General features: G+C 52.2%; 2 protein-coding genes and 1 non-coding gene across 8 annotated transcripts in view; 1 reads left to right on the forward strand and 2 right to left on the reverse strand.

The window, feature by feature from the left end:
- Positions 1–3,177: 3,177 nt before the first annotated feature.
- CSF3 (colony stimulating factor 3) lies at positions 3,178–5,794 on the forward strand. The gene is made up of 5 exons (XM_030296057.1): positions 3,178–3,371; positions 3,494–3,648; positions 4,076–4,183; positions 4,323–4,469; positions 4,827–5,794. Exons 1-5 carry the CDS (start codon positions 3,359–3,361, stop codon positions 4,989–4,991), a joined length of 588 nt encoding a protein of 195 aa, XP_030151917.1. The 5' UTR covers positions 3,178–3,358; the 3' UTR covers positions 4,992–5,794.
- A 1,671-nt stretch (positions 5,795–7,465) lies between these two features.
- MED24 (mediator complex subunit 24) overlaps positions 7,466–25,605 on the reverse strand; it is a 31,765-nt gene continuing 13,625 nt past the window's right edge. For 4 of the 6 annotated variants that reach the window (XM_030294848.1, XM_030294845.1, XM_030294847.1 and 1 more), the window contains exons 4-27: positions 21,503–21,541; positions 21,081–21,154; positions 20,497–20,729; positions 20,296–20,352; positions 18,747–18,858; positions 18,454–18,604; positions 18,037–18,150; positions 17,444–17,491; positions 16,975–17,057; positions 16,621–16,707; positions 16,086–16,197; positions 15,419–15,561; positions 14,740–14,777; positions 14,215–14,297; positions 13,684–13,862; positions 13,469–13,568; positions 12,977–13,152; positions 10,816–11,080; positions 10,243–10,424; positions 9,997–10,087; positions 9,599–9,698; positions 8,633–8,713; positions 8,202–8,350; positions 7,466–8,019 (exon numbers count right to left, since the gene is read on the reverse strand). In XM_030294848.1, coding sequence (XP_030150708.1) covers positions 7,903–8,019; positions 8,202–8,350; positions 8,633–8,713; positions 9,599–9,698; positions 9,997–10,087; positions 10,243–10,424; positions 10,816–11,080; positions 12,977–13,152; positions 13,469–13,568; positions 13,684–13,862; positions 14,215–14,297; positions 14,740–14,777; positions 15,419–15,561; positions 16,086–16,197; positions 16,621–16,707; positions 16,975–17,057; positions 17,444–17,491; positions 18,037–18,150; positions 18,454–18,604; positions 18,747–18,858; positions 20,296–20,352; positions 20,497–20,729; positions 21,081–21,154; positions 21,503–21,541 — 2,814 coding nt within the window. In that variant the 3' untranslated portion in view covers positions 7,466–7,902. The remainder of the gene's footprint in view (positions 8,020–8,201; positions 8,351–8,632; positions 8,714–9,598; positions 9,699–9,996; positions 10,088–10,242; positions 10,425–10,815; positions 11,081–12,976; positions 13,153–13,468; positions 13,569–13,683; positions 13,863–14,214; positions 14,298–14,739; positions 14,778–15,418; positions 15,562–16,085; positions 16,198–16,620; positions 16,708–16,974; positions 17,058–17,443; positions 17,492–18,036; positions 18,151–18,453; positions 18,605–18,746; positions 18,859–20,295; positions 20,353–20,496; positions 20,730–21,080; positions 21,155–21,502; positions 21,542–25,605) is intronic. The other 2 variants (XM_030294849.1, XM_032591227.1) reach the window with 1 other exon arrangement.
- LOC115501920 lies at positions 14,376–14,479 on the reverse strand. Its single transcript, XR_003964970.1, has one exon. It is a non-coding gene; the product is annotated as a small nucleolar RNA SNORD124 (small nucleolar RNA).

The raw sequence follows: 25,605 nt of genomic DNA on the forward strand, positions 1-25,605 counted from the left end.
CCATGCACAGCACTGTCCTAGGCACTGGGAAACAGCTAAATAAAGCAATTCAGCTTTATTAAGAGCAATAAATTCCTTTCCTCACTGAGTTTTCATTCCGTGAGGGGCTCGGGGGGAAGGAAGCCTATGTGGTATGGATGGACCACGGTTTATTTAGCCCTTCCCCTACTGGTGTGCACTGGTTTAATATTAACAGTGCCGCAGAGGACATCACTGTGTGTCTCCTAGCACATAGGCACTGTGCACATGGTTTGCAACCTTTTCTCAAAGGGCCAGATAGCACATTTTTTAGGCTCGTGAGCCATACAGTCTGTCACAACTATTCACTTCTGCCCTTCAGAGCTGCTATAAATAATATGTAAAGAAATTATTCAAGAACACTGGAGTTTGAATTTCATATGATGTATACATGTTATGAAATATTCTTTTGTTGCCCATCCGTTTAAAAACGTAAAACCCCTTCTTGACACGAGGTGTACATAAATTGGCTCACAGGCCGAGTCTGCAACAAATGAGTCACTCCACAGCCCTTAGAAAGATGCTCCAAGTCCAGCACCAGATGAAAACAGGAAGCATGAGGGGAAGTTGCTGGCCAGTTCTGGCCATTAAGAAACACCAGGGAAAGCCTTTGGAAGCTGGAAGGCTGAATGACAGCTAAGGGTCTCCAGAGCCAGGCCCTTTGCCCCAAGATCGTTTTGGTCCAGCTCAGCCTGTGCGTCATGGCCAGTAACTAGCCCTGGCTCTCTACCTGGTCTTTATTCTCCCATGGGTAAGGCCGAAGTCTGGACTGAGCCATTTTCCAAGAGGTACAGCTTATCTGAACAGGAAGGTAGTGTAATGGGAACAACAGGGAAGCCTGACTGCAAATCCTGCCTGGCTCCACCGCCTGACCAGTTCTGTGATCTTGGGCAAGTCCCTTCACTTGTCTGAGGCTGTCCCTTGTCTATAATGAGAATAATCCACATCCTTCCACTTGGTTTGTAGGATGAAATGACAAACGTGTAATGGAAGGTACCTGACAGATAAGAGGTACCCAATGATTGCCAGCCAACATTTGGATTTTCTCCCTGTGGAATGGATGCCAGAACACTTCCTGGGATGGGCCACTCACTTCCCCTGGAAGCCGCCTGCTCCATCTTCTAACACTTGTGACCGCTAGTCACTTCTGTTGATCTGGAAACTAGCCGGCTGTGGCTTTCACTCCCTGTCCCACGTCCAGCCCTTGAGACCAGGCAACAACCCCCTCCTTTGATTCCCCAATCAAAACAGCCTGTTTTCTTCAAATTGTGATCTTTGAGCCCTCTCACCATTCTGGCCACCCAACCAAACACCCTACACACTTGGACTGTCGATAAAGACAGGAGGAGTCTGGGTCTAGAACTTCCTGGCCACAGGTGAGGAAGTCCAAACATTGATTAAGAGATTTGATGGTTGAGGCACTGGGTGGCTCAGTTGGTTATGTGTTTGACTTCAGCTCAGGTCATGATCTCAGTTTGTGAGATCAAGACCCACATCAGGCTCCAGGCTGACAGTGTGGAGACTGCTTGGGATTCTCTCTCTCTCCCTCTCTCTCTGCTCTACTCCTACACTTGCACGTGCTCTCTTGCTCTCGCTCTCGCTCTCACTCTCTCTCAGTATAAGTAAGCTTTAAAAAAAAGATTTCATGGTTAAGAGTTCAAGACTGTGGCACAGGGCAGACCTTGGTTCTGCTACTTGGGTAGGTTACTTAACCTCTTCAAGGTCATATTCATCTTCTGTAAAAGGGGAAATGGTTCTGGTACCTTCCTCCTGGGTTTGTTGAAAGGAATACACTCAATAATGTATGGAGAGTGTGCGGCACAACATCTGAAGCCAGCTGAGCCCTCTGGAGATTCTTTGGGGGACGGTGAAGGGGCACGTTTTGCAAATGAGTCTCCTGACCTCCACAGTTCTAAACCCACCCCTCTGCTCCCACAGAGCTGGGCATACACCTGGTCTCAGTCAGTGCTTGGTTGCCAACTGCCTAGCCTGAGGTGGACAGGAGACCAGAGGCAGGATGTGAACAGATCGGCACGTGAAGTCCCTGCCAGCGGTGGCCACCAGGGGGCACCCCAGTCCCAGAGGTGGCCTCACCCAGGCAGATACACCTACTCCTCATCCAAAGAAATCTGTTCCTTGGCCTGAGGTGAGGTAAATTGGGACAGAAAGTGACAGCCTTGGGTGTGGTCGGTCAGGCCCCAAGTCCTGTGGGAAACCCTCAAGCCTGAGGCAGAGGCCTAGACTAACTGTGAGTCTGACTCTGCTATCCATGACCTTGGGCAAGGCACTTTCCTCTCTGGCGCCGGTTCACTGGGGTCAGAACAGACTCCAAGACTTGCCTGGCTCTAGGATTTGAGGCCGGGGCAGCTTCTTCTTTCTCACTCCCAGCCTTTCTCCAGCTCAGGGCAGCACACACTCTGACTGGCAGTGAACCTGGCCTGGGAAGCCATGTGTCACAGATGCCCCCAATTCCAAAGCGCTGGTGGACACCATTGGAGGGAGGCATAGTGCGGGAGGAGAAGGAAGGGCAGGGTCAGGTGAACCAAGAGACTCAGAGCCTCAAAGGTCTTGCTTCATTTGGGACAGACATCCGGTTTCCTCTGGTTTCTGCCAGGATTCCGGGGGCTTAAAGGAATGAGTCATGGAGGGGGATTGGGGGGTTCCCAGCTAACCAGTTTGCGACAGGAGCCTGGGATGATGCCCATCAAAGTGTGGGGTGGAGATGGGAGGCAAGACCCCAATGTCCCTATCTCAGGCCCCTGGCCCATCAGGAGGGGACTCAGGAAGGCAGCCTCCTGGGAGTTTGGGGGGTAAAACTAGCTTCTTCCCTCCCAGAATTTGGGGCCTAGGGAGCAGGTGGCTTGAGAATCCCAAGGGAGAGTGCCAGGGGACTGCTCCAGCAGATCCAGGGGAGGGAGGGAGGGGCTGCCCAGAGGCTGGCCTCTTCCCCAGTCAGTCTGACCAGCCTCCAGCCTCCAGGGCTTTTATCAGTGGCTCGGCCTTTGTTCAGCGGTTCTGATCAAACACCCTGGGGCAATTCGGGCCTGGGTGGGGCTAAGGGGAGGAAGGGAGTTTGAAGGGGACTGGACGTCAAAGAAGGATCAGAGATTCCACAATTTCACAAAACTTTCGCAAACAGCTTTTTGTCCCAGCCCCCCTGCATTGTCCTGAACGCCAAATTTGCATAAAGTTATTACTAAGCCTTAGTCGTAGCACCAGGTAATTTCCTTCCAGGCCTCCATGGGCTTACGTATAAAGGCCCTCTGGAGCTGATCCCTGCCAGAGCCCAGAGCCTGCAGACCCACCCAGACCTCCTGCTAAGCCTGCTGCCCAGAGCCCCATGAAGCTGACCGGTGAGTGTCCCAGCCCCAGGGAGGGAGGATGGAGTAGTAGAGGGGCTGGGGGAACCTGGGCCCTGGAAAGGGACCCCGGCGGGAGTGGACAGCATGTCTCCTGAGCCCCTATCTGCCCTCAGCCCTGCAGCTGCTGCTGTGGCACAGCGCACTCTGGATGGTGCAAGAAGCCACCCCCTTGGGCCCTACCAGCTCCCTGCCCCAGAGCTTCCTGCTCAAGTGCTTAGAACAAGTGAGGAAGGTCCAGGCTGATGGCACAGTGCTGCAGGAGAGGCTGGTGAGTGAGAGGCCAGGAGGGGACAAAGATGCTGGAGAGGGGTGGTGGAGGAAAGAAGACCCAGAGGGCTGCATGGAGGGAGGAAGGGGCAAGAGCTGAGGGAGGGGACGGGAATACTAGGAAGACATCATCGGGGAGGGACATGGGAGAGGAGAGACCCAGCGGGAACGGGGAGAAAATTAGGGAGAGGTGGAGCCACGGAAGGCTGGCCAGGAACTGGGGGGAGAGAACGTCGCGGGGACGGTGCTCTTGGTGCTCTCGGAGCGGCTGCCTGGAATCACAGTGGAGGGCAGAATGGGGCTGAGCAGCCTGGCAGGACCAGGAGGGAGGGGAAGATCGTGGAGAAACGGGGAGGACTTGGACTCGGGAAGCAGAAGCAGCCCAGCCCCATCAGGACCCCCTCACTCAGCATCCTTCCTGTCCCCAGTGCGCCGCCCACAAGCTGTGCCACCCTGAGGAGCTGGTGCTGCTTGGGCACGCTCTGGGCATCCCCCAGGCTCCCCTGAGCAGCTGCTCCAGCCAGGCCCTGCAGCTGGTGAGTTTCTGGACGGGAGGAGGGCGATGAGGGGAGGGAAGGATGGTCTGGAAGTCTCCCTGGATCTCCAGGCTCCAATCTGGGGCCCCGAAAGGAGCATCCCGGGCAGCAACCTCTGACGCCCTACTCTGTCCCGCAGACGGGCTGCCTGCGTCAACTCCACAGTGGCCTCTTCCTCTACCAGGGCCTCCTGCAGGCCCTGGCAGGGATATCCCCCGACTTAGCCCCCACCCTGGACATGCTGCAGCTGGACATCACCGACTTTGCTATCAACATCTGGCAGCAGGTGAGAGCCTCGCTGGGAATGGCAAGTGTTCGGGGCCTGGACTGAACTGGTCCCCAAAGACTGGGCTGAAGGCTTGGGTATCCCACTTCTTTAGGAACGGGATGGGAGCACTCCCAGGCATGTGTGTAAGGAGCTACCACTTCATCCCAGGCTCCCCTCGCTGCTGGCCCTTCCCCACTCTCTAGATGAGGGCGGGAGACAGATCACCGGACCTTGAAACAGACCTGGGTTCAAGGCCTGGCCCCACCATTAACCGTGTGATCTTCCACAGCCCATCAGCCTTTTGCGTTTCCTCATTTAATAATGTGCTTGCAGCAGGGCCTGCCTGGTTGCTGATCTCGTCTTTCCCCCCCACAGATGGAAGACGTGGGGATGGCCCCTGCAGTGCCGCCCACCCAGGGCACCATGCCAACCTTCACCTCGGCCTTCCAACGCCGGGCAGGAGGCACCCTGGTTGCCTCCAACCTGCAGAGCTTCCTGGAGGTGGCATACCGTGCTCTGCGCCACTTCACCAAGCCCTGAAAAAACCCTCCCCCACGAGTGTATTTATCTTTATTTAATATTTATGCTTATTTAAACCTAGTATTTAAAGACAAGAAAGAGCAGAAAGGAGCCCTGGACTCTTGGGTCCTTCCTGCCACCTCTGAGTTTCATTCTCCTGCTTGTAGCAGGGAGAAAATCTGTCCCCGGGACTGGGAGGCGGATAGGTAAATACCACGTATTGATTTCTATGACTGCTCCCTGGCCTGGCTCTGTGGTGGGCACTGGGAAGAACCCCAGTGAACCCCTTAGCCCAAGGGTACCCACCTTGAGTCCCTCGGAAGCATCAGGAAGTCTCCCAAGTGGGAGACAAGACAACCCTGTTTAATATTTAAACAGCAGTGTTCCCCTACCGGGTCCTCCCTCACTCTGGCCTCACCGAAGTGGCTGGCGCATGCCAGGTGGGCTAGGCCTTGCTTCTCACGTCCCCTTCCTACACAGTAAAGCCCGCAGAGGCAGCCAGAGCCGGAAAGCTTGACCCTGGGGTCCCACGAATTCGCTGGGGAATCTAGTTTTCAAGATGTTTTGGGGAATATTTTGACTTCCAGTATGGGGAGCCCAGGCATGGCTGACATTTCTCATCTTTCTGGATGCCTCGTAGCGACAATGACAGGCTTCTAATGCCTGCCCCACCCTCACCAGGGTCAGGATTCTGACTCTTCAAGGGCCGGGCAGAGAGTCACTTACCGGCCTCGCTGGAAGGGGACTGGGAGTGCGGGGCCTGTGTGATGGAGTGAGAGGAACGTTCAACTCTTCACCCTCCACCTCTGCCCCCACTTTCTCACTGTAGCCAAACTGTGATAATAAAGTGTTTTGTTTGTCTCCAGTAAACGTTCTTCCTCTTTCTTGAGTCCAGCTGGTGCCCAGCCAGGGATTGGGTGGGGGAGGGCTGAGTAGGGGGTGAGGCCAGAGGGAGAGAAAGAGGAGGTGCAGGGAGGAAGAGGGCCGTCCTCTAGCTCATCAACATTCACGCCTTTAGCATGGATTTCTCTTGTACCTGCTCTGTGCAGGCACTGAGCTAAGTGCTAGGGACACAGCAGTGGGCAAGGCACGTATGGTCCCTGGCCTCAAGGAGCCACAGCCTATTGGGAAGGCAGAAGGCAGATGGACAACCATACTGGGAGAGAACGTGGGATTGGGGAGTCTTAATAGTCCAGACATAGACAGACACTGGCCCAAAGCAAGGGAGGATTTAATGTCTGCACAGAGCTGGTCAGTTTATCATCTTCCATAAACTCCAGCCCATCCACACTCACAGCTGCCCACAACGATAGAGTAAGTGCCTTTTACAGATTAGGATCTGAATTCAGGGTGACAACCTGGGTCAGAACTCAAATTCCCGGCCCTGTACTTCTCTCCCTCAAGTTCTGCCTCTGATCTGACAGGGAGCAACTCAGGTCAGCTGCCACTTCTCTGCTGGTCTCAGCCTCAGGGGCTGTTGAGCTCACAGGGTGAGTGGGCAGGTGTGTGTGTGTGTGTGAGTGAGAGAGAGAGAGAGATGCAGAGATTGGAGGGGCTGCTTCACACCGCAGGTTGGAAGCAATCCTGTGTCCTCAGCTGAAGATGCATGTGGTTCCAGGGTGCCTCCACCAGACTCAGGAAAGTTCAGATGGCCAACCGGTCCCCAGTCCCCCATCTCAAGGCTTCCCCTTGGCTCCTCGAGCATCTTTCACTTCCCTTCCCCATCTGGCTCCTTAGAAAGGATAGGGGCACCTGGGTGGCTCAGTTGGTTGGTTAAGCGTCCGACTTCAGCTCAGGTCAAGATCTCACAGTTTGTGAGTTCGAGCCCTACATTGGGCTCTCTGCTGTCAGCAGAGCCCGCTTCAGATCCTCTGTCCCCACTCATGTGCACATGTGCACACACTCTGTCAAAATAAACACTAAAGAAAAAGAAAAAAAAAAAAAAGAAAGGTCTGGCTGAGCGGGGCCACTCTGTCAAAATAAACACTAAAGAAAAATTAAAAAAAAGAAAGGTCTGGCTGAGCAGGGCCAGAGTCCCCAGCCACGTGGCTCAGAGCCCTCCCTCTCTGCTTGGTCCTGAAGAAATCGGGGCTTGAGATGTGTGGAGAAGACAAGCAAGGGTTAAACAGATCCTGCCCTCACCCCCCAGTCCTCTTTTGGAAAGCACAGATCAAACTCCAGGCCAGTCAGACTCTGGGTGGGGTTGGGCCTAGTGGGAGAGCATCAGGACAGGACAGTGGGGCCTTTAGCCAAAACCTCTCCCTTTTCAGAGTTAAGTCTGACTTTGGGGTGTGGGGGCAGGCGGCGGGCGTGTGTTGACTCCTTATCGCCCAGTGCATGTCTGAGGAAGGGAAGGCCTGCCCCTGCTGAGTGGACAAACACAGGAACCTGAGCCCAGACCTCCTCAGCCACAGGACTGAGTCTCTGCCTGGGGCACAGTATATGGGATTCCAAGAAGATGTTCCCTGCCCCAGTGGGACAAACACTGACACCACTTGGAGTCACACAGGGACCCACAAAGATCTTTATTTACAAATGAGCTGAGGTGAACTTCCCTCATGTGTTACAAAAATATATGTATATATACACTCTGCACCTGTAAAAATTCCTCAGAAGTACATCTACTGTTGGAAGGGGGGGGGGGGGGGCGGGGCGGGCAGGGCGGGGGGGGGGGGGGGGGGGCCCTGGGCTAAGAGCCAGGCTGCTCACATTCTTCAGGTGCCGGCAGGGGGAGAGGAAATTATGAAAGAAAGAAACTGGGAGACGTCTTAGAGGTCAGATGTCAAGAGTAGGGGAATGATCTGGAAATGACAAAGGGTTCTTACATCACGTGGATATGAGCAATGATGTCTCATCTTTCCTCACTGTTCCCCTCTGAGGCGCCTGGAGCCGTGGGCCCCCCCGGCTGACCCCTGCAGCCACTCCAAGCCTCTCAGAGCGCAGCAATGGCCTTGGCAGCCACCTGGCGACCCAGAGACAGGCTGAGGTCCGTGATGGCCAGAACCACCTTGGGGCTGGACATGGCTGACACCTTCACCAGTTCTGATACCTGCCACAGACGGACAAACGGCCGCTCACTGGGGCTACCTGGTGGTGGCCCCGGTGTCCTGGGAGGAAGGAGGCCCCTCCTACTCTGACGGCTGTCACTGAACCCCAGGCTTCCACTAAGACTCGCTGCCCCATCTGAGCCCGAAGGTGGGGACCGGCCGGGCCTGGAGACGAAGCACTCACGGTGGTAAAGGGCATGAACTGCAGGATGCTGCCGCGGCTGCCCTGCTCCAGGCAGTCCACACACTCCTCCATGAACCACTGCACAAACTGGGTGTGCGGGCCGGCGGTCCGCGAGCCCAGGATGGAGGAAATGAGCAGGAACAGGTTGGCTGTGCGGGATGGGGGGAGAGTGAGCACTCCGTGAGAAGGGGCTGAGAGGAGTCAGGCTGGGAGGTGGTGGTGGCACCAGAAAGCAAAAGGAAAGAAGTGCTCAGGATGCCCCCCAAATGGGGGCGTCCAAAAGAGGAAGCGTGAAAGGAAAACGAGTGAAGAGGGACTAAATGGGAGTTGGGGTGACGGGAGAGCCAGCGGCCGGGGAGATGGGGCAACATAGCAGGAGTGAAGGGACACCAGGAGGAACCCTCCGGCTGCAGCGCAGTGGGAGGACTCACCCAGGACTCGGTTCAGCGGGTCTCTCATGTTAACCGTGTGGAGCTGGGAGGCTGACAGGGAGCTGCTCATGGAGCGGTCGGCTGTGGGGCCAGGCAGAGGGGGCCTGAGGAAAAGGCCTCCTGCGTTCAAAACCCCCCTTCCCAGGGGATGCCCTCACTCGTCAGGCATGGAGGGCCTGCCCGGGAAAGGTCCTGGATCCAGAGTCACAGAGGGGCCCCGAATACAGACATCCCACAGGGAGAGGAGAGAGTACATTTGGTGAACACCGCCAGGCGCCCATCTGCGGCCTGCGCGTGGATCAGGCCACTTAATCCTCGCAATCCCATTTTACAAAGAAACCAAGACTCAGGTTTGCTGAGTGGCCAAAGGTCACAGGGTTTGTAGGTGGCGACCTCAACATCTTTCCTCTGCCCAAGTGCACAGTTGGTGATTTAATCCCTAAAAGGCCTTAGAGAAATGTCTAGACTCAAGAGAAATCTCTGGAAACAGGAAAAATTAAGTGCCACAGGAGAAGCCCTTGGAAAAGGGGGCCTGGAGGGGAAGGGGTGCTCTTCAGGCAGGAAGAGTGGGGAGCAGCCCCGTGTCCCAGCCCAGACCTCAGGGGCCGTTTCAGGGGAAGGAAGGCCAGAGCTGGTGAGTCAATGGCACAGACTGTGCCTGAGGCAGTGAACTCACTTGTGGTGAGTAAGGCACGGGGAAGGGACAGTGGTGCATGCGGGGCTGGGCTGGGGTCTGGGCAGAAGAGCATCAGTCCTTCGGAAGAGGTCCCCAACAACCCTGGGCTCTCAGCAGGTAGAAAACAGAGCGCAGTGGGGAGCGGGATGAGACAAACTTCCCCCACACTCTCTCTGACCCGCAGATATGAGGCAGCCACGGACCACACCAAGCAACTTTCCCAGGCGGGGGTGAGTTCCCAGGAAAGGAGCAGCCCGCCCAGCCCCGTCCGCACGCTCACTGGGACTCACTGGGACTCGAAAGGACGTTGGCGTCTTCCTCATTGGAGCTGAGCAGTCGCATCAGCTTCGAGGGCTGCATGTCATCCAAGGGGAAGAGACTGATATAATCCTGGAGGGCGGGAGAGTCACTTTTACACCCTTGAGTCCCCAAATTCCCTGTCATCAGGGAGGAGAGCTGCAGCTCACATAGGAGTGAGGAAGAGTCAGCTCCCCATAGGCCTCAGCCAGCATCTCCAGCAGGACCAGCTTCCCTTACCCTCCCACAGCCCTAGTGACAGACCCCCTCACACAGTCACCCTTACAGACGCTCGGCCAACTGAGCCCTGATGCAGCCACCCAGGGAAGGTGTCTCTTACCACAGAAGGCCCAGTAAATGTCCTCTGAGCACATGAATGAATGCGCCCTACCTCTATGTCTTCACGGTGTCTCTTCTTCTGGCGCGAGGATGCCTGTCCCTTGTGGGAAGAATAGGAGCTCAGGGCACACCAGACAGCTAACCTGGCAAAGGGTTCCAGGGAAAGAAGGTAAAGTCAGAGGGCCCCAGAGAGGGTTTCCGTGCCGGTGCTTATCAGGCCCCAGCTGACAGGGCTTCCCCACAGCCCAGCCCCCCGGGCCCCATGCTGTGGGGACTCGAGGCTCTGAGAGAATCCTACTTGGCGAGCGCAGTGCCAGGAGGGTCCATGAGGCTGTGCCACTTAGAGGAATCGGTGAGCAGGCCAGGCAGGATGTGGCCCAGCAGGACCAGGGTCACTTGCTGCATGTCCAGACAGAAGATGGAGTAGAGCAGCTCCACCGCCCGCAGTGTGTGCTCCTTCCGCGTCTCCTTCAACAGCTCCTGGAGGGGCCGGGGAGGGAGATTTAGCAGCTGAGGGCTCCAAACACGGGGTTCTCTGGGAGAGCACACAGGGGGAAGCCCCAGGTACTGCTCCATCCCTCACTACGCGTCAGCCTCTGGCCACAGCTCCCTGAAGAGGGGGCTTCCCTCAGAGCCCAGGAGCCCCGAGGCCAGGACCTGCCTCTGTGTTCCAAGGAATCTTCTCACAGCACTTAAGAGGCCTCTCAGAGAAGCCCGGCTGACCAGGCTGGGTGCAGGGAAATGCGGGGACAGGACTGACTTTGGTGCTACCAGGTATTTTCTCAGAGGTCTCCCTGAGTCTCGAGGATACCTGCTCCCCCAGCCTAGGTCTGGGTGGGTGTCTGGCCCACACCCGCTGCACCCCAGGTACCTTAATCAGGTTGTTGCAGAACCAGTAGACGCCTCCCATGTGCAGCAGGGTGTCAAAGATGTGGATGGAGCGGCTGTCCACCCATCCTTTCTCCAGCACCTTGCCAAATATGTCTGTCAGCACCTCCTTGATGGGTCGCTTGGGGGGCAGCAGGTTCCAGTAGGGCATCGTGTCCACGCCCGTGGATGGGAACTTGATCTGGGTGGCTGTCTGCTGCAGCACGTCAGCACACATGTGCTCCAGGATCGAGCTCATGATCACCACCCTGGGGGAGGGGGGAGAGGACCTGAGATTCAGGTTCGGGCAATATCAGGTTCAAGAGTGGAGCAAACATCCAGGCCAGACTTTTCCCAGGACTCGAGTTACGGAAATATTCCTGGGGAACTAACCCCATTCTATGCTGAGGGAGGAGACAAGAAGTCACAAAGCCCTAGCAGACCTGCCCCTACCAGTCCTGCTCCTGGGAGGCCTCTCACCTGATGGGACCAAAGCCTGTGCGTGGAGGGGGTGCTCTCCTCCCCCAGGTTATTCCAACGATATATTCCTATTTTCTCTTTTCATTGTCTCCAACTTCCCCCATCCCCCAGAGCTGGGGCCCTGCCAATCCCTGGACATAAATAAATATGATCACTTCCCTTTGGGCTGAGTGCTGGGGGGGGGGGGGTCCCCGCCCAGCCTTGGCCTCCTCCCAAAGTAAACTGTTACTTCCAGGACAAGGGCCCTAGGACTGCCCCACAAGACTCTTCCCGGCCTTTGGTAGCTGGGCAAATAGAAGCGTATGTCCAGGAATTTTCCCATACACAGTCTTCAACCGTGAATGCAGTCCGGAGTCTGAGCGCTAACTATTCCTGGAATGCTGGGCAGCTCTGGGAAAGCTGCTAGGACTTTCAGGCCCACTTTTTCCCACCTGCATGATGCACCCACAGATTTCTGACTATTCTTCACCCAGATAGGAGTCAGGGTGCTTAGCGTGGATTACGTCAGAGCACACCCTCCATTACTTGTGGGAGGATGGATGTGAGGGACAAAGGAATAGAGAATGATGTGAGGAAAAAAGATGTGATCTCACAGACCCTCTCCAACCGTGTTTTGGTTCAATGTTTCCACCTCCTCCCTCTAGGAGCATCCTGAGGGCCACCTGGTGAGTCCTCTCTCCTAGCTTACTGCTTGTACATGCTCATTCCATAGCAGCGCTGTTCACAACAGCCAAGAGGCGAAGCTACCCAAGCGTCCATCAACCGACGAATGGATAAACAAAATGTGGCATATACATATGATGGAATATTATTCTGAAGGGAATTCTGACATGTGCTACGACATGGATGAACCTTGGGAACACTGTGCTAAGTGAAATAAGCCAGGCACAAGAAGACAAACACTGTATGATTCCACTTACATGGGGTACCTAAAGTAGTCAAATTCATAGAAACAAAGTAGAATGGTAGTTACCAGAAACTGGGGGAGGGAAAAGGGTGAGTTGTTACATGATGGGTACAAAGTCTCAGATTTACAAGATGAAAGGTTCTGCAGATCTGTTCCGCCCCCCTCCCCCCACCCCTCACCCCCCACAATGTGAATACCTAACACTGCTGAACTAGATACTTAAAAATAGTTAAGACAAATTTTTTTAGGTTACATTTTTACCACAATTATATTAAAAAAAAGGTTATCGGAAGAGGGAACCAACACCACTGAACTCAATGTCTGAAGTCACCAGGGAGGTCCTCCAAGCCTCTAAAAAGCCAAGGCAGGGCAATGTCACAAAAGATAGCCAGATAGGGGGATGACGAGGGTAGGCAGGCTGAAGGCTTATAGTTTTGCAGATGGGCTCATAGTTCCTAGACAGTGATAGAGCTAAGATAACCACTCTGTTCTTCTGGTAAGCTAGTTCTCCAGATCTTGAGGTCTTTGAAGACAGGAATCATAGCTATTTGGGGTCTGTATTTCTGGGACACAGCAGGTACTGGATTATAAACACTCCAGGCGCAGAGACACACACTAAATCTTGCTGAGTCAGTGGGTGAACACGTAAATAAGAACGTGGGTGAGTGAGCAGGATGTTTTGGGAAGGTAAGAGAAGAGGGGGATATTGGTTGTTGGAGGTGCTGGCTTCTCACGACAGGCCTACAGAGTTCCAGAAGCGAGGGGACGGGTTACTGACCTCTCATTGTAGAACTGCAGGGTGTTCTCACTATACAGTGGCCCTGCCAGCTGGCGGATCATCTGCAGAGACTTCTCACGCTCATCCAGCCCCAGCATCCGCACGTGGGCCACAAGCCAAGCCACAGCACACACTGCCAGACTGCACACCTTCCCCTTGATATTATCTGTGATTTTCTGGGGGAGGGGAAAGGGTGACTGAGGCCACTATCTTCCCCTCCCTGACCATCACTTTCCCCAGCCTCTGTGGGCAGCTAAGTGCAGCAGGTGGAGTCCTGGACCATATCCCACACCTCTTTTCACCACAAATATGCTTTTTCCAAAGTTGCCTGGGTGGGAGGGAGTGGCTAAGCCTATAATTACAAGGAAGATCAACATCCAAACATGAGCTCCTGGATTAAGGGTCTTCGTGTTCTTATAAAATGTAACAAGCTATCAAAGACTGGCTCTGTGTCTCAGGGAGGAGAGAAGGCTGCTGGAAAGGTGGGGCTACCTGGATGGACTCGAAGGCCAGGACCCCGTTCTCCCAGGCATTGAGGATCTCCAAGATGGCTGCTGAGATGCTCAGACAGGCTTCGTGCCACTTCATCTGCCTGCAAGGGGTGGGAGTGAGAGGAAAATCACCACGGGGGAGTGTGGGATGGGCTGAGGGAGAGGGTCTTGGCCTACCCCCGCCACCACCCTTGGACCGGGCACCCGGCCACTGACACCAGCTTCATCTCTGAAGAGTTGTTGAGCAAGGCCACCAAGGATTCCACTTTGGTGGAGTCGGGCCAGAAGCAGGGGTGGTCAGGGTTTAGGATCTTGCCCTCCTCGGGCATGCAAGTCTGCATCCATGTCTCAAAGAAGGGCACCTGTGCTCCTGAGCTCGACTCAGACAGAATTACCTGGGAAAGGAAGGGAGCATCAGCAGCCAGTGCCCCGCCCTTCCGTTTCCTACCCCACCGCTTCTACTTTCCAGCCTGAAGAACTGAAGATGAATTGGTCTAAGGGAGAAAGATGAGGGGGCTATGCTGCCACCTAGTGGTGGGTGTGGAGGTCGCACTGAAGGATTATGGATGTGACCAAGGGGGCATCCGTTGACCCACCAGGGGTGGGGGCACCAGAGTTCTGCAGCCAGCAGAACCAACTGGCTTAGGAGACCAGTGGGAGAGAGGGGCCCCTAGTTATTGGCCATTTCCTTCCCCTTTTCCCCACCCACTTGGTGCCCCTAATCCTGGCTGCTTTCCTCTCACTCACCTCTGAACCATAGGTCTGGGCCACGTGACACAACATGAGGAACGAGATGTCAAAGAGCAAGGCGCGCACTGAGGCTGCTTTGGCTATGAAGAATGAGAAGGCTGACCCCACTGCCTAGGGCAGGGCCCAAAGCCCTTGTCTGGGTTGGGAGGGGATCAGGATTTGCCTCAAGGAAGGTCAGTGATCAAGTGGCTTCTTCAAAGCTCTGAGGCTCAGAATCCTTTTCTTGAGTGTCGATTGGAACATCATCCCTTCCTTAGAATCAAAGACTCCTGATACCCTCCTTCTCCTCAGTACCCAACCAAATCATAAAGGGGGAGAGCAAGAGACAAACAGGTGGTTTGGGAAGAATCCTTTTCCCAGCATTCCCCTCTTTCAAGGCTCCCCAAAAGCTTCAGTCCGTCATTGTTCAGGGGAGAAAACGGCCTCCCCAGGATAAGCAATAGGCCCTCTGCCCTCCCTTATTCTCTGCCTCCACCACCCCTCCTGCAGTGCAGGGTCTGGAGGTGCACAGAGCTGACTTACCAAGTTCTTCATTGCCATGTGTCGTGAATTCATTCAAACTGTGGGAGGAATGGAGACAGGCTGCACCAAGCAGGGCAAAGAGTCAGGGGGCTACACCTGTCCCGAAAGGCAGTCACTAGAGTCTGAATTAGGGATTACACTTAAAATGAACATCACTACACAAAAAAGAACTCTTCCTATCTGTTTTTAAAAGATTTCCAAGGCGGGGCACCTGACTGGCTCAGTCTAAAGAGCATGCAACTGTTGTGAGTCAAGCCCCACATTGAGTGTAGAGATTACTTAAAAATAAAAATCTTAAAAAAAAAAAAAAGAAAAGAAAAAAAAGATTTCCAAGACCCAGTTAATGGCTCACTGGATGGAGCCAAGTTCTACATATCAAATTCCAGGTCAACCAAAACAATCAACAGAGTTTGAGAACTCCTTCTTAATGATTGGGTGCACCTGAATCCCTCCACGCCTGCCATTTTATGCCTCTCAGCTCATCAACATGCTCAGCTGCAGAGAAAAGAGCACTTCACATCCAGAGACCTGGGCCTTCCCCCAGCATCTCCCGTGGGGATGGCCTGCCTTGCCCTGGGCATCTCCAGGGAGACCCAGACTCCAGCGCCTTGCCCTATTCTGCTACATCCTCCTTCAGACATGCCTCCCCAACCCTAGCCAGGGGCTCAGCCTTCCTCACTTGATGAATTTCCGGGCGAAGGATTTAAGCTTCCCAGTGGCAGCAGCAGCGGCCAGCAGCAGATCCAGACTCTTCCCAGACAGCATGTGGCCCAGAACTCCTAGCAGCCCCTCTGGGGACTTGGAGTGGTCTGCATCCATCGTCTGGGGATATGACAGGAAATCAAGTCCTGAACAATACTGAACACCCCCCAGATACAGCCTAACCACAGTCTCCCTCTCTGTATGTCTCCATTAAATGGGATACTACAACCTGAAATTCGATCTACATCTTTCTGACTCTGTTCTGGAAAACCATTCCCCAAATCCATCCTTGCTCTCTAATCCTTCCCTCTCAACTAAACTGGGATCATGGTGGTGGTGGTGTGATGGTGGTGATGGTGGGGGTGGGGTGGGTGAGGTCACTGCTATGAGATTCCCCATTGCTTCTGCAAGAGCAGGTGAAAGCATCTACCAGGGTGCCTGGCTTACAGGTAATGCTCAAGCTCAACAGAGGTTATTTTCGATGGCAGCTTCCCCGCCTTCCCCCTTTCTCTACCTCCAAAGTAACTACGTATAAAAGCCGGAAGACAAAGAAGTCCATGACCTCTGTTTATTTATCTGGAAGTAGAAGCAAAAGTGGAAAAAAGGAAGTCGTGACCCTGGAGGCAAGGAAAGGGCACACTCACCTTGAGGATATTTGTGACAGTGGGCTCTGCCCGGAGGATCAGCCCAGGATTGGGCTGGATGTTGGCATTTTCTCCGGATTTCAGCTGGGGCGCGTGTTCCCGGTCTGCTGCCCTGCGGCCGTAAGCAGTTGGAGAAGGGAAAAGAAATAGAGGTAAGTTCCTGACTTACAGAAGCAAAGGCCCAGAGAAGGTGGGGAGCACAGGAGAACCTTTGTGGCCGGGGTGATCTTTATGAAAGCATATTCATGACCACGATTGCTTCAACTTATCACTGATCGTTATTTTGAAAGCTCACTTCATATTAAAGGAAGATTTAGGATTTTTACTTTGCTTGCAAAGGAGGGTGGGAGTTCAAGCGCAGCACCTAAGGGTGCAGAAACCAGCATCTGCTGTTCCTGGGATCCCTAGGCCTGGCCCCAGGCACCTGCAACCCGAACTCTAGACAGAGGGCAAAAAGGCACCGGGAAGTCTGGACTGGACATGAGAGGAGGAGGGCAAGCGGCCCATGGGCCAGCCCAAGGGAGCGCACACTTACCGCTTGGCCATGAGGTTGGTCACGCTGGCTTCAGACAGAAGCCCCTGCTTGCTACATTCTTGGAGTAGGAATTTTGTACAGTCACAGCTGTGAGGGGAAAAGGTGATGACGGGGGAGCAGGGTAGGGGTTACTGAAGGGTGGGAACAATGGGCCCCTGCCTGCTGTCCTCCCTCCTTCAGGATGAAGGATGTTTGAGTGCCTGAGGGACGCTAGAGGGGCGCAGGCACTCGGCAGCTACAGGGCTGCCGCCTCCTGCCCAGGGGAGCAAACCAGGAGACAGTCTCCTGAGAGGAGCAGGGGGGAGAGCCCAGAACACGTTCCGGTGCAGTGGGGGTGAGCAGGGGAGCTCGTACTTGCAGCGCTGGTCGGCTTTGTCCAGCAAGGGTGTGAGCTTCAGCAGGAACTCAAAAGCACAATTGACATCCTCGGTGAAGTCCTACAAAGACCCAGAAGGTGCCATCTGGCTTCTAGGTCCTCCACTACACCCCACAGCCTGTGATGCAGACTTAAAAGGACACCCCACTGGATATAAACACCGACAAGTCGGCTGTACCCACCACAGGCTTCCAGTGACATGACAGGAAGGAGTGTAGAGCACCATGGCCCTCCACCGGCCCCGGGACACCTTGGGCAACCTTGCCCCTGGTGCGGCCTGGCCGCCTCGCGGAGGATGGGCGTGACGCTCAGGTGCCCACACGCTTCCAGCCTTCCCCCAGGGGCCAGAACACAAGGCTGGCCCTTCCCTTGCCCTTGTGTCTCCAGGGTGGAAACAAGGATTCACCAGCTCCTGTGCCCCTTCCCCATCTCATTTCTTCAACCAACCTTGTCCCCGTGACAGTATTTCTTCAACTTAACCAAAACCTGTGGAATCTAGAGGGTGAGACAAGAGGAAAAACAGGAAGATGAATTTCTTCTCTCACCCAGAAAAACGGCATCCCCTCCATCCCCCTGCCCTGAGTAGAGAGACAGGAACCCTCCCACCCTGGAAATAAAAGCACTCTTAGGGCCAAATGAGAAAGCTGAAAGGCATCCAAGTGCCCGGTGCCCCCCAGTCTACAGGACACAGGGACCCCTCACTTCTGCTGGTTCCACAAGGAAATGCCACAAGCAAAAGGGAACTCGATTCAAGGGCCGGGGCCACTTCCCTGGCTCCCATAACTGCCCTGCACCAATCTGGTTGATGACTGAGCTAAACAGCACCTGTGTGCTAAAAGATGGAGGGCGCCTGCCAAGTAGGCTAAATATAGCCCTGGGACTTTCAGAGAAAAGAATCGATGGGAACTTGTGCTGGGGGACCCGGCAGGCTGCAGACAATGCCAGCGGGGAGAAATGCGGGACAGAGATCCTGGGTGTCACTGCTTTTCCTGAGAACCATTTCTAGACTCGGCTCTCTGTTGCTCCCCTGTCCCAGGTACCTTGAGGAAGGTGAAAGCTGTCCACTTGAGCTCCTCTGTACCCTCAGGAGACTCGATAAGCCCCACGAAGCAAGCTTTCCAGATTTCCAGGACAAAAAGTGGGGTGGGGATATGCTGTGAGAAGACCCAAGAGAGAAGCCTAAAAGGGTGCCCATCCCCTTTCATATTCTGAAGGCCCCAGGGAGGCCAGGAGCTGATCAGGTAAGCTCAGAGACTGTGTACGAAGGGTGCTCCCCAACCCCAGTGTGAGAAAAAGAGATGTCAGGCGAAATGGCACTGCCACGTATGACAGCCATCTGCTTTCCACCCCGATCAGAGGAAACCCAGTTCTCCCAAAAAGTACCAGAAGAATCCTCCCCACTGCCCCCAAGTGGCCAGCCCAACATGTTGGCAGAGAAACAACTCTGGAACCCCAACCTGCATGCGCTTCACCATCATAAGCTGTTCCACCAGGGGCTGCGTCTCGCCTGTCAGGTTCATGGTGCCCTCGAGCAGGACCACCGCATGGACTGTGGGGTAACCAGTCTTGTGCAGCTGCTCAGAGTGCACAGCCAGCATTGTGGGAATGCTGAAGGGAACGGATACATGGGAGACAGAAAGAGTTGGAGGGCAGGTGAGCAGAAGGGTGGGGGCCAGGGGTCACATCTCCCTACCCACACCCAGGGCCTTTCCTTGCTCCTTCCACTACAATCAGCCTGGGAGCCTGGTACCTCCTAATGAGTGTGCCACACTGCTCAGCCTGGCTCCGGAGCTGGGGGTTGCTGAGACTGGCCAGGATTTCACCAAGCTTCAAGAGAGAATGCTCAATGGCAGTCCAGGAGGCTGGCAGAGAAAAGGAAATGCAGACACACAATGGGAAAAGAAGAGAGGAAGACAATGGCCCTGAGCTCCTCGACTTTGGCCCCCCTGGGACCTCAAAACCACGCACAGAGGCTTCCCCTGAGGATGACATGGAGGCCAGGGGCCTGAGGGCAGCATGCACTGTTTCTAGAAGGGGAGTGAGCACCAACACCGAAGTCCCTAGAAACTATTCCCAGAGGCCTGCCTTCTAGGGGATGCACGTGGCTGACTTTAGAGCCTAGGTACAGTTCAACACAGACAGTGGCAAAGAGAGGCACAGGGGGGTTGGAGTCCAGTGGCTGGAACAGGGAGGTGGCCACAAATTGCATCAGGAGTGGCCAGCCTTGCAAGTGGCCATCACTCTCTACCCCAGTCGAGCTAGATTCCTAACCAGGCTTCTGGGTTCACCCACACCGTCGAGGCCTTTGCTCTCACGGCTCTCCCCCTCTGTGGTGCCCCAACTCATTGCCACCTCTCAAACCACTCTCCTCTAGCTTTTGTTCATGTCTGGATCCTTTGACAACACACCCAACTGGTCCAACCCGCTAACCTCTCTGCCTAAATGCTTGAACTCATGGTCTCTGCTACATTATTTAGCACTTAATTATGAGTCACTTATCCTAGTTACAACTCCAGAGGGTTAAATGATGATGAATACTGGCACCAACTAGCCCGTTAACCTCCATGTGGCATGGGAAAAAGAAACAAAAAAATAAGACCTGAGATCCATTAAAATTAAGTTAAATATTCATTCACTTTTCGGCCACTAAACATTGGTCAAGTGTTCAAGATAGGTAAGATACTGTCAACAAGGCCCATTTTTATAGACAGGTCATCTTTCTGGACTTCTCACAGGCAATAAAACATACTTTGAAAAGTTAACAAATATACTAATCCTATAACAAGTTCTCCAAAAATGTCCTGAAGACCTGGATGTAACCCATTCTAGCATTGTTGTTACTGGAGAACAAGAGATCCTTAGGTGGTCTCAAGCCACAAGACTGTGGTCTTGGGCAACATGTCCAGAAAACCAGTACTTCCCTCCCACCGGGTGATCTATCTCCTTCAGGCTCTGGAGGGTTCCAAGAGTTAACATCTGCACTTGAGTCAAGCGGTGTAGGATACAACAGGCCTGATAGCAGACAGGTACCATGTTCAAAGGGACATGTTAGGCAACACTCAAAAACAAGAGTCATTTACTTTCAGGAGATGAGTAGCGCGGAGACAAACACAAGGATGGATGGTGTACTTCTCTTGTCTCTAACTTCATCCATGTTTATCACATACTAGTCTTGCTCCCCACTAGCATGTATGCTTGTTGAGGGCAGGGACCCTGCCACATGCTCCTTTGGTAGCCCCCCACCCCCCATCCCCAGCACCTGGCACAGTGCTGGGCATACAATAATGCTCAGTAAATACCTGTTGGTTGATTGGCTCGGGTGCCACCCTGCCCAAGTCCCTGGGATGTATGCAATGCTTATGGGGAGAAAAAAAAGGAAGTGGGATGATTTCAGATCCTCCTGGAAAGAAGTGGGATGGCATCCTGCCTCTCCCCTTTCAATTAAAGAACCAGCTATGGGAACAGTGGAAGGTGGGGCTCAGGGGAACCAGGGGACATACAGGCCTCCTCTAGTTTGGCGATGTGGAGCAGGGCCCGGTTCTTGGTGCTGCTGAGGGTCTTCTCCAGGCGCTGCAGGCACATGGCAAGCTGCTTCTCGCCAGCCGCTGGAGTGCCGGCCTCCAGCCCCTCCCGGAGCCGCTCTGCAGAGGCTGCAGTGCAGCGCAGCAGCCAGTGGAGGGCGCTGAGAAGGGACCGGCACAGCCCGATGCACTCCTCTGCTTTGCCATGACAGCTACCGGGAAAGGATGCAAAATCTGTCTTGGCTCCAAAGGCTGAAATATGACCCACACCAATCTTCCCCAGAGTGGCTGGCACGCCCCTATGAGGGAAGAGAGCTGGGAAGCTAGCAAAGTCCTAGGGAAGACAGCCCCAACTTCCACTGGACAAGATTTCAAATGAGCTACTCCAAAGAGAAGAGGTCTTTTATCCCAAGGGACTAAGTAGAAAAGGATGGGGGTGGGTGGGTGCAGAAGAGCAGAGGGGAAAGAAGTGTGGGAACCCACAGAGTTGGCCTCAGTCTACATGCTTGGAGCTTCTCCTTTACGCTAGGATAATACCGGAAGTTAACAAGCCCTGCCATTACCTCAGCCGGTCACAAAACATGTCCATGATATCCAGCAAAGCCTGGACACACAAGTCCCGGGAAAAGTCATCAAACTGCAGAAAGAACAGTTAATGATACCACAAACATCCCAGTTGACCTCTGGTCTCACACATGAGGCAGACGGCATATTCAGAATTCCTACTCATCTTCCCTCCAACCTCAGGTTTCAGACTCGGCATTCTTTCAACATTGGAAGTTGGCTCCTAATTGCCAGCCCCCCACTTCCCAGGATCTCCCTCCCTCCAGTGGAACACAGCAATGCCATCCAGAGGCATCACGTGCTGCCTCTCCAGTCTCAGAGTGTACGTGACCGCGCAGGCGAACAGAGGGGGTCCCATCTGTCACTATCATCTCTCTGCTCCCATGCCCTCCACCTAGCTCATAAATGGCTATGGTCATACCTTACTGATTGCTGTGAGGACAGAGGAGTAGGACACCATCTGGATGGAAAGAAGAAAGATAAAGTTCAGACAACTAGCGTCACAGCTGACAGGATCAAACACTGACACTTCAAATTTCTGCAGCTCAAAAAGTTCAACCCCTTCAACAGGCCTTCCCCAACCCACGAAAAGAGAGGCAGGAAAACTAGACATTGTCCCCATCCCTGCTTCTATCAAAATCACCATAAATGACACCATGAGCATACACCCACTAAGATCAGGGTGGGCAGTCAAAAATGCCGTGTTTCATGTTCACATGCCACTCATTGTCCACTACATACAAGGTTAAAATAATTGCTAGTAGGCAGAAGAAAGGATAGAAATGAGGTTATGTTACTTTACTCCTACAACTTCTATAGAGTAGGAGAGGCTCTGTCAGCACAGACCCTGGTGCAGGGTTCAAACCCACAAACTGTGAGATCATGACCTGAGCCAAAGTCGGACGCTTAACCAACTGAGCCACCCAGGTGCCCTCAGAGTACTTTTATTTACAACAACTGGAGATGAAGAAACATTTCCTGCAATGAACAGGTAATACCTGCACACTGAAATTGTAGTGAATTTCATGATACACACTCTGATTCTCTAGGATTTACTCTCTAGGACTCCTCCAGGACACCTTCTCTGATCGACCCCAACCTCCTTCCCATGTGCTCCAAGTAATTAATCCCCTTATACCCATCATTACACAGCAGGTACCTGTTGCCCCCACCAAACTAGGAGCTCCTTGAGGACAAGGATGCTTTTACTCAGTGACCACCATGAACTTGCTATGATGTTGGTAGAATGAATAAGTAAAGACACACCTTTAGATCAGCATTTCTCAAAGTAGCTTCCAAAGTTGCACTATCCAATAGGGAAGCCACTAGCCACAAGTGGCTGTTTAAGTTTAAATTAAATAAAATTAAATATTCAGTTCCTTAGTCAGACTAGTCACATTTCAAGTGCCCAACAGCCACATGTGGCTAGTGGCTACCGTTTTAGCACAGATACACAGCACTTCTGTTACTGTAGAAATATTTATTGCATGATGTTCTTCCAAAGATTCCCCAAGATGTTAAGAAACTTTACACACACACACACAGCTTTTGAATTTAAGAAACCACGGACTAAATAGCTTTCTTTGCTTAGCTTTGCTGAGTCATAATATGCTTGTATATAATGAGAACCTCTAAGATAAATGGAAACAGTAAATAATACTTTCCAAGCTTATCTGACTAAGAGAAAGCCTATCTGAACAGTGAGCTGAGAACAGAAACAGTGGTGAATTTATATCTGTTTCTCTAGAATGTAGCCCAGGCTTAGCACATAGTAGGTCCTCAGTAAGCTTTTATTACTTTGGATTGGTGAATTCTAGGAACTAGCATTCTGAAAAAAAAAATGTATTTACAATAAATCTCTATTAGTAAAACCTATCCATAGGATTGGAGATGTAGTTGAAAAGAAATAACCAATGTGTCCTGCATGAAATTAAAACCTAGAGAAAGTCTATTAAGTTGTCATATTTAAAAAAAAAATTTATTGCATGCTGATAAAATATAAATAATACTTTAGAAAGTAGTTAAAAATCAGTGGCAAAATACACTGTAATAAAAAAGATTACAATGATAGCAACTGTCAGGATAATCACCTGCTTCGTGGGTTGTCTTCCCAAGAGGAATAGAAATTTCCAGAGATTCAAGAGGAAAGTGAAGTCAGCCTCAATGACCTTAATATGGTGAATTTTACATGCATGGCAATGCCTTCTGTGTATAATTTCTCCATCATGTGAACAGAGTGCTCTCTGTTCAGACACATTTAACTAGTATTCTTAAATAAACAAGAGCAAAATACACAGAGGACTTAAATACACAATTAGTGTTTAGTACAACTCTCAGCAAGATGTTCTGTGAAGCCATAGCTGGTGTCTGATGGTGATCAGAAAGTTGGGAGCCTGCCTGGGCAGAATGACCATAACGTTCCAGACAAGTATTTGTTTATTTATAACTGATGTCCCCATAGCAAGAGCTTGGCAGAGAAATGAACCTTGTTGGATACCAACCTGAAGAGGGAGCTGGATGTTCCCACTGAAACTAACCCCAAACTCCCGGAAGAGAAACCCCCAATTTTCTATGTTCTGAGAGATGCAGTATGTTCTAATGTATTTATGGTCTCCAAATTCAGAATTCTGTCCAGTAAATTTTAGCTAACAATATCAAGAAAGCACTGCTACCCTTGAGACCTAAAACTACTTTCCACACGGCGAACTGTTTTTCACAGCAGGATTTAACCTATTCCAGTCTACTGTGTCTATCAGTGTAGAAGCTCTAAGCTACCACCAGACTCTGAGGCTGGAGACCGTCTATGTGTCCGCTGCACACCTGGCTAGCCCAGACTGACCCTGCGGCTGCTCTCTCCTCTCCTCTTCATATTCAACACCCTCAGCTACTCCTAAGTGCCCTCTCCATGCACAGCACTGAACTGAAGAGCCTCTGGACTTGGAAGGAAGAATCAATTACTAATTTTGCACAGCACTTTACAATGCTGATTGTAGTGAAACTCCTGCATATATATTTATTTCTCTCTCACTGTTACTTTGGCCTTGTTCTCCTTCTTGCCTTCCCCATCAGTGTTTACATGTCTCAAGATTCTGCCATTTCTAAGAGAAGTTCCCGCAGACCACCCCCCCCATTTCCAATTAATCACCACTCTCTCTATCCTGCTCTCCACAGATGGGAGTTCTCCACACTCGCTGTCTCTACCTCCCCACCTTCCGTTCACAATTCCACCCACTCCAATCACTTATGTCCTTACCACTGTAGGAATCTCCTCATTGAGCTCATCAACAAACTGGTTAAACCCCAAGGATACTTCTCAGTTCCAATCTCACAGACCTCTCAGCAGCACCTAACACCAGGAAACACTTCTTCACTCTTTGATCCTCTTCTCTCTTGGCTTCTCTCGATACCACGCTCTCTTGCTTTTCTTCCCTCTTCACTGATCTCTTCTTTTCAGACTCCTGTGAGGCATCTTTTTCCTAGCCGTGTTCTCTACGACTGTGATTGGTTCCTCAGGGATTTGGCTTGGGTCTCTCTTGTACTTACTCTCCACCCTCTCTAGGCACTCCTGTCAATGCGCACAGCTTCCATCACCATCTACAGTCGACAACTCCAAAATCAACAGTGCCAGTCTAGGCCTCTTCTTCTAAGTTCTGGACACATATGTTGAAGGACCTACTGAGTATCTTCTCTTTGTTAGCCCACACAGGCACCTTACTTAACAAGGCCAAAATCAGTGTCATCTCCACCCCTCAGCGGTACCCCAACCTTAACAGCAGCCCTACTCTTTTCCCAGTCTCCTTAAGATCCCATCAGCCATCGAGTCGTCCAAACCAGAAACCTAGACACTAGCCATGATTTCTTCCTCTCTCTCATGTGCCTCATCCAGGTAATCACCAAGTCCTCTCAGTGCCACCTCCTGAACAGTTCTTGAATTCATCTTTTTTTCTGCTGCTACTTCCCATGTTTATGCTAATATCATCTCTTACCTGAATTTACTGCAATAAGGGTTAATCAGGGGTTGGAAAACTATGACTCGCAAGCCAAATTGGACCCATTATCTTTTTTTTTTTAAACAAAGTTTCATCAAAGCACAGGCATATCCATTTACTTATATACCATCTATATATGCTTTCAAGCTATAATGACAGAATAATGGTGACAGAGACCACATGGCCTGCAAAGTATTACTATTTGGTCCTTGGGAAAAAAAAAAAAAAAAAAAAAAAAGCCTGGGGCGCCTGGCTACCTCAGTGGAAGAGCATGCAACTCTTCATTTCAGGGCTATGAGTTCAAGCCCCATGCGGGGTGTACACATTACTTAAAGAAATACATACATATATAAACTTAAAAATACACACACACACACACGTACATATTCCAACTCATATACATACATATATATATTCCATCTCATATATATATATACGTGTATTCCAGCTCGTATATACACGTGTGTGTATATTCCACACACACACACACACACACACACACACACGTGTATATTCCAACTCATTCTTCAAGCTA

This window comes from Lynx canadensis, chromosome E1 (genome assembly GCF_007474595.2).
Source record: "Lynx canadensis isolate LIC74 chromosome E1, mLynCan4.pri.v2, whole genome shotgun sequence".
NCBI lineage: Eukaryota > Metazoa > Chordata > Mammalia > Carnivora > Felidae > Lynx > Lynx canadensis.

Bases quoted from the DNA above. Each gene is read 5' to 3' on its own strand.
- CSF3 (XM_030296057.1), top strand. The intron at 4,184-4,322 runs GTGAGTTTCTGG...TCTGTCCCGCAG, and splicing joins CCAGCCAGGCCCTGCAGCTG to ACGGGCTGCCTGCGTCAACT. The intron at 4,470-4,826 runs GTGAGAGCCTCG...TCCCCCCCACAG, and splicing joins CTATCAACATCTGGCAGCAG to ATGGAAGACGTGGGGATGGC.